This window comes from Phaethon aethereus (genome assembly GCF_964289735.1).
Source record: "Phaethon aethereus genome assembly, chromosome: 6".
Classification (NCBI taxonomy): Eukaryota; Metazoa; Chordata; class Aves; order Phaethontiformes; family Phaethontidae; genus Phaethon; species Phaethon aethereus.
In genome coordinates this window covers 32,326,391-32,337,828 of record NC_138580.1, presented here as the reverse complement: position 1 = coordinate 32,337,828, position 11,438 = coordinate 32,326,391, and the positions used below count along the sequence as shown (strand labels likewise).

Genomic DNA, 11,438 nt, shown 5'->3' with positions numbered 1-11,438 from the left:
GCGAGGCAAGCGCCTCCGTCACCGACCTGACGTTAAGATGTTAGATCACCGTTTGTTTCCTCAGAAACAGCCGTGGTTTTTACACGAGAAGGGTTTCTTAACTGCGCACACGCACACAGGTACCGTGCGGGCGGCTTGAGTGCCTGGGGCACGGTCAGAAGCGGGCGTGAGGGGCTGGGGGTGAGGCACGGGCCGCCATCGGGCCCCGGGGGCCTGTGTCGCCGCCAGGGCCGAGCCTTCCCCCCTTCGCCTCAGTTTCCCAAGAAACCAGAAGACTTCTGATAAAAGAGTGTCTAAAAAATGACGGCAAAAGAGCTTAGGACGTCAAGCTCCCGTAAACTGAAAGGTAACATTTATTTACCGATTTCGAACAAAGACACGTGGCAGTAGTTAAAAGCACAGTGTTGCACTCCTCATTTATTCACGTTTGAACACACACAGTTCTGCTAGGAAAACACATCTGTCAAGAGACAGCAAGGGTGCTTAATTACAGCATGACCACTGGTAAAAACTGTGATAGTGAGGAAAATTAAGTTGTCAGGTAACAGTTAAAAAGTCAAAGCAGTAATATTTTGCGGTGAAGAATGCCTGAAAAAGAAAAAAAAAAAACAGATGTGAGACAAATACGGAAGTATTTCCATGCAACCAGGGTGACCTGGTAACACTGGTAACACTGGCTGAAATACCCCAGCAGACATCTCCTTTCCAAAAGTAGAGAGAAAACAGTTAACTTTCCTCAGAACTGCCAGTATTTACTGACTCTCAAAATAAGGTATGAAAGGATTTATTTGTTACGGAGTATGGTTATGTATAGATAAAATAGCTGAGAAGTACCTGCTACAAATTGAGGCTGGATTTACTAATAATGCAAGCCTGACCCACTTCAATTTTATTTCATATTTATGGAGAGATGTGAATTAGTTTTCAATCATTTTATTCAACCTTCAATTTTAGTGATAGAAATAAGGAAAACAGCATGAAGGGACAAAGATGTAAAAGATAATGTATCCTTTATTAGTGCAGTATCTTATGTCTAAATTAACTTTCTTAACATACATATATCACAGGAAACCACTAGTCTCAATTTATAATTTTACTGATATCAATTACTTAAATAAAACCTGCATTCTCTATTATCTGTACATTTTCAGAATTCTTCTCCACATTACAGAAAGGGAGAAAAAGAAGTAAAAAAAAAATAAAGTATGGTCTTTATAGGTCTACACAAACATCATGTGTTATTTCACCAAAGTAGTAAATACCTCATAAATCTCTACCTCAACAATTTTAAACCAACTGCAGGCAAGAGAAGGCACTACATTTTTAATTTCTTCTGAAAAAAAAGTTGTTTTTACACTTCAGACAGAAACAAGAATCGCTTGTATCCAAATCTTTCACTGAGTTACACGTAACAACATTAGAGGAAAAGGCTTCCTCTTTTACCTTGGTCAGCAGCATCTTTCAGCCTTTGAAATGATTTGGAAAAGAATTTCTCCTTTCTTCATAATCTGCAAATGCAGAAGCAATAGGATCTGAGTAGAACATGACAGGCCTTGGTCCTTCATTGTTCACTGTGAAAGTAGCTGGGAACTTCCTGAGATCAAGACCCCTGCCCGAGAAATAAGCCTGGAGCGTTCTGAAAAACTGAACATATTTCATATGTGAAAATAGAGCATGCTCAATGGAGATTAATTATTTCTACTGACACAAAGTAGATGTAACCTTTATTCCCATGTGGGATGAAATCCTATCTACAGGTGATATAATTCAGACGTGTTATTTACATTATTATTCAAGCTTATATTTGTATATACATTGTAGCATACAATTATATTGTTATACATATCTTATACAAGCCATCTGTCCATGGCTTGTACACTTTATATGGTGTCCAAAGGCCACCAACTCTTTCCTGATCATCTATGCTCCCAACTGAACCACAGAGGATTCAAACTGTATCCCTTATAAAACAGGCACAGCAAAGCCCTTGCTGAGGGCAAACAGTACGGTTGTTACACATGTCTAAGAGAAACATTCTCCAAGAGAGCAACAGTGGGCAATCAATTTGAACGGGCCCCTTTATATCACTTAAAAGCAGAAATTAATGCTTCTTAAAACAGTAAGGAAAAATTGTGGGAAACTTTTTTTTCCTTCACTAATTCCTTGTAAGATCTTGCAAATGTTCGCTTAATGATATTTTCTTAGCTGTAATTAGCTTTCAGATCTTTAGCCACTATTCATGACAATGTATCAGATGGAAACTTATTTGTACTTCCAGAAGATAAAATAACATGCAATCAACACAGCACACATTTGAGAGAAACTTTAATAATCATTCTTCTTCTGTCTCTTAAAATAACTGGTTGGATAATCAAAATATGTTAAAAACTCCAGCTGCTGGATGGAGATCTACGGAAGTTTTATGCACTTCTGCACACCAAGAATGTCTCTTCAGTTAAGGGGGTTCATCTTGACAGAAGAATGCTCAACCCGTTGCGGTTATTGACTATCTCAAGTGCACAGTTACTAACATTTAGTAATCCCCTCTTACCTTTAAATTTAGAAGATAGAAATTCTCTATAATAATGATGGAAAACACAAAACCCCCACAAAACTTAGGCTATCTTTCTTGCAGTATTGCCTTACCAGGTCTCTGTTTCTAGGGTTATCTAGAGGTTTCCATTTTTCTTCTGGCTGGAAAGGAGCACCTTTTGCCAATCCCCTCACAGCCAATACTGTGTACAGACCCAGGAGCACCACTTTCCACATGTTGAAGAGACGAACAGACTATCTGTAAGAAGGACAATGAACCAGACGCCTGAAGTCCTACAGAGCCGTCACTGGTAACAAATAGAGCAAGCATGACAATCCAGTGAGTGCTGAAAATAATTTATCCATGGCAAGGAAAGCCTGCTTACTGCAGACTTCAGCTGTGTGCTATCAACATTTTTGGTTTTATACTGATGTACTAAGAAGAACAAGTTATTCTAAAGAAGCGTTTCCCATACCAAAGCTATTTCTACACACTGAATTCTCTTTCCAAAAAGGAGTAGTATGACATTTAACACAAAATACTTACATTTGTAAATTTACATTTGTTAATACATACAGCCATTTTTCTTGGCTGATTAGTTACAGCATCAGATCTTTGTGTGCTCCAAGGAGAGTGCAAAAATATGGCTTGAGATCCAGACAGATCAATGTTTAAAATTGCATGAAATGAAAGTGTACTACATATATTAATTAGTGCAATAATAATACAGCCTGGTATAATATATTAAGAGATCCATTTCACAACTTGAGTCAAGGAAAAAAAAAATATTCTCCATTTCACGTTCTTTAAAATAAAGCTTACCAGTGAATTTGGCTCTGGCTTGCCCCTTCTTGGTTAGTCTCCTTGTAATCTGTGAACAAACTGATCTCTGCACTTATATTTCTAGTGGACTGTAGGTGGGTGTCAATGACGTTAGCAGGAGTTCAAAAATACAGTAATGATTCCATTTCCATCCATGACATAAAGACCCTTGAGAATTTCATCCTTAATACTCTTAAGACCTGTTGCTATATAACAGTGCAGCGCAAATTCCTCCTCCCTAAGCCGTATTGCAGAAAATTGGTGGTAAGCATACAAGAAGTTTAAAACAATTCCCAGCAGAGATAGCAGAGCTGTACCAAAGTATTACTTTTAATTAAAAGTAATTAGCCATATCTCTAGAATGGTGACTAACAGATAATTACAGCTGGTTGAATGGTTTTCAAGCAAGATGAGATATGGATCGTTTTCTTGATGCTGGAGAGAGAGAGAGAAGTAAGCTGTGTTTCAAGATCCAAAATCATCATTTTAATGAAGGTGTTGCTTTCCTACCCTGATTTTATCAGCAGCCAGTTTCTAGTCTGACAGGAGGATATTAAGACAAAGACTGCAAGGAGGACTATGCTAATTGACCTTGGCCTTATTTCACAGCATCCTTCATCTCATAGCTGCTTAAATTTTTTTTTTTTTTTTTGCTTATAATTTCATTATACTTTTCTCTCCACTATTTGATACTACTTCAGTTAGTATCACATAAAGTATATCTCTAAATAGACATATTAAAACTAAAAGATTTTTGGCCATTATCTTACTCCAGATTATAATGTTTGTTTCTGACTAGAAGCTTTACATCTTTCTTTGGTTTAAATTTTGAAAGCAAAACAAAAAATCGAAGTCAGACTAAGTTGTGGACATCCAAACGCCATTAGTAACACAGTTAACAAAATCTTCGCAGTGTTACTTTCATGATTGCAGTAACAAACACAAATAAAAGTCAACTTATCCAGCTTGTATATTATTCTACAGTAATTCTTGGAAATAAAATATTCTTGGAATAAAAAAATTTCAACATTCAATTAGCATATATTTTGTGAGCGGTCTTAAAAAAAAAGACACACACACACACCCCCAAACTAGTATTGTTGCTTTCTGAGCTAAAAGTGTCTGAGAAATTGTTTGTAAATCGAATCTTTTGAAAGTGGATACACTAATTACATAGCCCTTATGGCACAGTAAGTAATATTCATGCATGTTTGAATTAAATTGCACTGAAGCTGAAAATGCTCAAAGCATTGCCTGTTCAGTTTCATGCAAGGTAAAAATCTTGTTCTAGAAGAAAAGGCAAATTTAAAATTAATTGGTTTAGCTGAGAACAAGTTTTATACATATGATGTCCTATATAAACTATATTATTCACCAAACATTTTCCATTTTATTGCACTTCCCATTCATGATAGTAAGGCAGGTATAACAGCCTAAGGTGCATGACTGAAGATACTGAGAGAAACCTCATTAGGTATGATCTTTATTGTATTCTACTCGATTTGTCAAAAAAGTGTCTGTTACTTAAAGTACTGCTCTAACCACAATGCTTTTGTTCACTGTTTTTATTTTCTGCTTAGAATCAAGTATCACAAGTTAGAAGGAAAAGCACCAAACTGCTCCACATGAGTACCTGAGCAAAGACTAAAGGGAAACATTCATCATGACACTCATTAGCGTGTTTGTACAACAGAAGTACAGGTAACATTCACAACACTCTACAGAGTATGACTGGTAAGTGGCACTTTTTGTGAATTATAACCATTTTTACTAATGCAACCACGTTAGAACACCATACAAAAAAATATACAGAAGTGTTTATTTAGCAGAGCATATGCTATACAGTGTACTCTAAGTCATGCACACTTAGGTAAAAAAAGACAAATAAAAAAAAGTGAAGTACACACTGCAGACAGGGAAACCATCAAACAAAATATGAACATCCCAGAGTAGCTCCTGCTCAAGTTGCCCTCAACTTCAACCAAAAAAGTACCAGTATCTAAAAGCACAATTTTTAAAGATTAAGAGATTTCAGCTTTCAGCAATTGCACCATTAGCTGAAGATACCTATTCTCCAAGGTTTTCTCAGCATCTCACAAGACAAGGACTTTGCCAAAGCTTATTACGCATTGCACGAACTGAATCTGAGAATTCAGTCAAACATTTTAACAAGCACAATCATTTATTATGTCATTATTCAAACATTTATAGATAAGACCCTGTCAACACCTCTAGAAACCTGTAACTATTAAGAGTTGGCTCCGCCTAAAACACCAGATTTACATTAGGTATATAAAAACTTAGAGCAGAGGAAGAGTTAAAAATATGTAGGACGGCTTGCTTGTGAAGCAGTAATTTTTTCCAAAAGTTACATATGTGTTTTTCAAAGTTTTAAGTCCTCTTAAAACCAAACAAACAGCTCCTTGCCCTGAATTACCCAAAACAGGTATTTTGGCCAACATTATTCTGTCTTTGTGCTTGGAAAAACAATTAAAAGCTAAGTAGGAAATCAAGTTACTAGGCTTAGGTTACACAGCTTTTCTAGACTAATCATCATATACAAAGGCCTTAAAGGTAGTTCTGCCCTCTCAATGATTTTAATACTAGAATATTCCTGTCACTAGGAAATCAACAATGCCTAGGATTACTGAAACAACGTCATCACAAAAGAAAGAAGAGAAAGTTAGGTGACCAGAACAAGAGTTTTAAAAGTCCTAAACTAACATACAGAAGGAAGTAGCAGGGAAGACACAAAAATTGAATGTTATCAGTTGTGCCACAGCATCAGCAGCATTATGGCAGTCAGGTTCAAAGTTAGTTGTCAATAAAAGAGGGTTAATAACTTTGATTTGTATTGCTTCAAACAATTACTGTGATCAGCTGACATGCAGTCATTTTGTGTGCATATCTAAATATCCACAGTCCAATAATAAGGTTTGAGATGGCATCTTTATTCAAGATTCAGTGTTACATAAGGGGGGGGGGGAAAGGAAGTCAAATTTTGGGGGGTTTTGTTCAAAACATACAAAGAATCCTATAGAGACACATAAGGAAAGCCTGTGGAGGCTTTTCCTGAGCTCTTCATATTAAAAAACATACATAAGAAATCCTTCTACTATAGCAAAGCAAGATTTTAAGATCTTGATTATTTCTGGTTTTCTTTAATGAATTGCGAAGAACAGAACGTATACACCACCACCCCCAACGCTTCAGTGTTTTATATATAAATATTTTCCCTAAAAGATTAAATTTGTTATTCAAAACTTCTAGAGCTTTAAAACAACCAACCAACCCCACCCTACCACCTTCTAGTTTTTGTCTTACACTGGCATAGATATTGATACTCAGTGGCTTAAATATTTTAAATTTAAATTTTTCATAGTTCTCTTAAACTACAGTTAGAGGATTTTTTAAAATTATTTTTTAAGAAACTAAAGAACAAAAATTTTTAAAAGAATTTGACACACAGATTTTGAAGCTGAGACAGATACCGGAGACTAGCTTTCCTTCCTTATTTTCCTTTTTGTCACAATAGAAAGACTTGAGAAATTAAGGTCAGATAAACCTTTCTGACTTTGGGTAGTGTGATTCCAAACAACAAATATACTGTACTTGTCATAAATCTTCATTTCTGTAAGTATAGTAAAAGGGGATCAAATTAATTTTTTGAAGTATTTTCCCCAAATCACATTTCAGTATGATCCACACAAATATTTTTGGTCAATTTCAAGAATCAAATATAAGGCTACAAAAGTCCACAGGCTACATGTAGAGTGTATTCATTTACTGGTTTAAGGCACGGTATTTTTTTAATCTAGAAAGCTACAAGTTCAACATCACAGTGAGGAATTTCACATTTCAATTTTGGCCTGGCACTCTAATTATGTGTCATGTCTACTACTTTTAGACATCTGTAAAGTATTTCAGTTGTCAGGTGCTGCAGACTCAAATACTGTTTTCACACTTGAAGTGACATAAGTGGAAAATACTGAAGCCTGAATTGATCCCAAAATAGTGCAGTTAGCGTTTTATAAAACTAAACATCAACACACTTGCTCATTTGATACTTAACATATATACCCTGAAATTATTTAAGTTGGAGGAGAAAAAAAGTCTTTGCTGGTATTTCAACAAACTTGCAAAACTTCAAGAGAACACTCTACAGGACAGCTGCTGTGTGTCTTCGCTAGGTCAGTCACAGTGTCTGCTCTTACTGTGAACATGATGTTTTGCACTACACTGGAAGGATACTGCAAACCAAGGATAACTCTGTATGTAAGGAGAAACTGGAATGATGTGCTGCAAATTAACAAGTTTGTGGTGCCATTCCTGACTTTTATAGACACAAAATGAGCTCTGATACCACACACTTCCTACAGAATCTAGACTGCAACCTGCCAGTAACTACAGAGAGGCCATGCTTACAAGATTTGTTTGTGATACCATGAGTAGCAAAATCTGTCTGCATTTAAGAATGCAGAATGAAACTCTAAATCTTAAGTGAAATTAAAGTGAAAACATCACAGCTTTGGCTCAGGTTTCCATGCTACAAGGCAATAAGCACATATCTGAGTAGTTACATGTTTAGATACCTGAAAAATTGAGGTGCTGTGCAGATTTGCTGAAGTAAGACCTATAGAATTTTCTCCTTAAATGCTTAAAATTTATTTTGAAAAGCAGTAATGTTTATTAACAAGATGAAATCTATAATTTTATTTTAGCCTTAAGATAAATTAGCTGATTAAAAGCTTTGAATACTGGAGCACAAGTCTTATGAGGAGCGGCTGAGGGAACTGGGGTTGTTTAGTCTGGAGAAGAGGAGGCTGAGGGGAGACCTTATCGCTCTCTACAACTACCTGAAAGGGGGTTGTGGCGAGGTGGGTGTTGGTCACTTCTCCCAAGTAACTAGTGATAGGACAAGAGGAAATGGCCTCAAGTTGTGCCAGGGGAGGTTTAGATTGGATATTAGGAAAAATTTCTTCACTGAGAGAGTGGTCAGGCATTGGAACAGGCTGCCCAGGGAGGTGGTGGAGTCGCCATCTCTGGAAGTGTTCAAAAAACATGTGGATGTGGTGCTTCAGGACATGGTTTAGGGGACATGGTGGCGCTGGATTAATGGTTGGACTTGATGATCTTAAAGGTCCTTTCCAACCTAGTGATTCTGTGATTCTTCCATAAATAAGAATATACATCAGAAAATTAATATTTGTAAAAGGTTTTCAAATAAACTTTTAGAGATTTTAAGGATCCTATTATGAATACTAGCTTAAAGTTCTGGCTTTAAAATAAGGTAGAAAAACTATTTTACTTTAACATAAAAATGAATTTGATTTCAATTGTCATTCACTGGCACATATTTCCAGAGGTATGTAAGAGCAGCATGTAGCTTTGGTGACAGAAATATGTCTCCCCTAAAGGAACGGTGATGAAAGTCTTAAAACCATTTACAGTACAGTGCTAAGTGCTTATAAAAGCTAGCTTGATTATCTCCCAGGAAAAAAAAGATGTAAAAAGTCAAAGCTGTAAATTAAGTGACTAATATTCACCATGAAATGGAAAATAAGAATTTAGTCTGTTTTACAGCTAACAATTTTCTAGTAGCTTAGTGACTTAAAACAGCAGCACGATTGTTGTACAGACACTATAACTGCTTCCAAAAACTTTTTAAGTAACTCAGAGTATTGAAGGTCTATAAATGGCTGGTTTTTTCTCAGTATGAGACAAAAGTCTAAACACAGTCATCATTGTATTGTAATGAGCTTGATCAAATGAAACCTTCTCAAATGTTTACATTTATCCACAGGCATATAACTAACTTCATTCTGTCCTGTCAAAGTTTACAAGCAGATCTATCAGATGTCAGAAAAAAAGTCAAGTAACAAGTTCATAACGTTGTTACTGGCAGACACATGGAAAATTAGACTTCGTATCAAATACCAACATATGCAGCAATGCTTTTTGGTTTTTTTTAAAGTATCAATACATTTTATTTTATTTCTCTAAAGGTAGCCCAATTAGGTTAGAGTTGAAAAGTTCATTTACACATACAGGCAGTCTCTATGGCTTCTGACATGTATTACTACTACACTGTTTAGGGGGGTTTTGTGTAATTTGTGTTTTCAAATGCAGCAAATTAATATTTTGGAATGAACTGCTACATGCATCAGCTCACTCAAATCCAAAATCAGAGCAGAACTGTAAATGTGAGAAACAATACTAACTTAAATTCCAGTTACTGCAATTTTTTTTTTTGAAGAAAAACAAACAAAACCAACCCCAACAACCAGTTCCCCTTTTAACAGGATGCTGAAACATGACATACCACAACTAACTTTTAAATCCAAATGGAAAATACCACCTTTGGACAACATTCATTCATTCAATTTCAAGGTACATTTGGTAATTCCAGTTAAGAGGTAACAGTTTTTCCTTACCAGACAAATATAGACCTTTTTATGAACGCTCAGCTACAGGTGTAGCTACTATGATTGCAGTGTGATAAGACTCCAAGGAACACATTTGATATCAACCAGAAAAGATTATACACTTAAAGAGCAATTCAGGGTATAGAGATGCCACTAAACGTTTGTCATTAAATCTCCCCCTGCCCCTGCCAAAGAAAGATTCTGCTATACATATATACTGTACCTAAAACTAGCAACATTTGGTACTCTAGGTTCTTACCCTGTTTAATTCTGTTTCTAATAGCTTATTAAAAAATATTAGAAAAGAGCCACACAAATAGTTCTTATTTTGAATTCATCCTGAGGTACAAGCCAAAAAATGGTGGCTTAATCTCAACCTGAATGTTTGATTATGCGGCATAATCCCCATCTAAATGTAGTGAACGTCACATGGTTGAAGAACAGCGTTTCTGCAAAATTAATACCTCAACTTCTGAAAAAAGGAGAGAACCGAATTTGCGTCTGCATAAAATTATAATTGTGAACAGTGGCAGAACTAGAAATGTGTATACCAGAAGCCTCCTCTCCAAAAGTAACATCAAACAATCATTGTATTTTACCTGAAAAACAATTTTAGACTGTTATAAAATCTTGTCCTTTTTCAGAATGGCAAGGAGGATCATTCATCCTCTCTCAGAATGGGATAAATTGTCCCCTGGACTTGTTCTAATCCTATCCCCCTCTGCTGATTATATAGAAAATCTAGTTAGTATTCGACACCTAACCTCTCAAACAACTGTAGTTACACAGTGCACAGTCATTGCAAAATCCAGACACACATCTCTTGAGAAGATTTTTCATCTAGCAAATGACACAGAATGTATATGAACCCAGAAGTAGCAGTAAGACTTCCCTTCTTTCCCCCAGCGAAGGTAAATCATCTCTGAAACAAAAGAGAGCGTTGAGAGAGATATGACAAATTCTGTCATCTGGGATCTCAGACTCAGGATTATATCTATTCCTACCTCCAACTCAAAAATCAAGTAGGAATCTACGCAAGATACTGTAACACATTTCATGAAGAGCGATAACAACTATTGACACAATTCCCAGCTTCAAATATATCATTACATTAAAAAAAATTGGTGTTAATTCTATGCAGCTGTAATTCAGTAAGTTTCACACTGGCAGATTTTAGAGGCTATCAAAGCTACTACATGCAGAGAGCATTTGCTCTCATTATTATTTTATTCCACCAACAGCTCCAACAAATGGATTCATACACAAACAACCCATTAAGATGGCAAAATAAAATCAGATGTAAAATACAGTAGTAAGCCAAAAGGTCCATGAAGGCCAAGGAAAATGATCTTCCACAGAAATCAGATTCTGCACATTTCAGACGGCCTTTTACCTGCCCCAATGCAGTTCTGCCACCATCTTTCATTCACAGCCATTTCAAAGTAGAAAAACTACTCTATTCTCCCATGTCTGAACAGCAATTTTTAGGTTAAACCAACTGGTGAATTTAGCTACAAGTATGTTTAGACACACAAATTATCTTACATATATATACCGTAGAATACATTTGGTTAGAGAGCATCAAGATATAATCTATTCAAATAACTTTTCTGATTTACAAACGCTATGTATAATCTAACCTTTTTTAAAAAAAAGGT

The 11,438-nt window shown here is 35.9% G+C and overlaps 1 protein-coding gene across 1 annotated transcript; it reads right to left on the bottom strand.

Annotated features, from left to right (window-relative positions):
* Positions 1-1,424: 1,424 nt before the first annotated feature.
* On the bottom strand, positions 1,425-2,769 carry LOC309406279 (uncharacterized protein C2orf66; the record flags this gene model as incomplete). Its single annotated transcript, XM_082001393.1, has 2 exons — positions 1,425-1,644; positions 2,647-2,769. 2 exons carry the CDS (start codon positions 2,767-2,769, stop codon positions 1,462-1,464), a joined length of 306 nt encoding a protein of 101 aa, XP_081857519.1. The 3' UTR covers positions 1,425-1,461.
* Between the last annotated feature and the right edge of the window lie 8,669 nt (positions 2,770-11,438).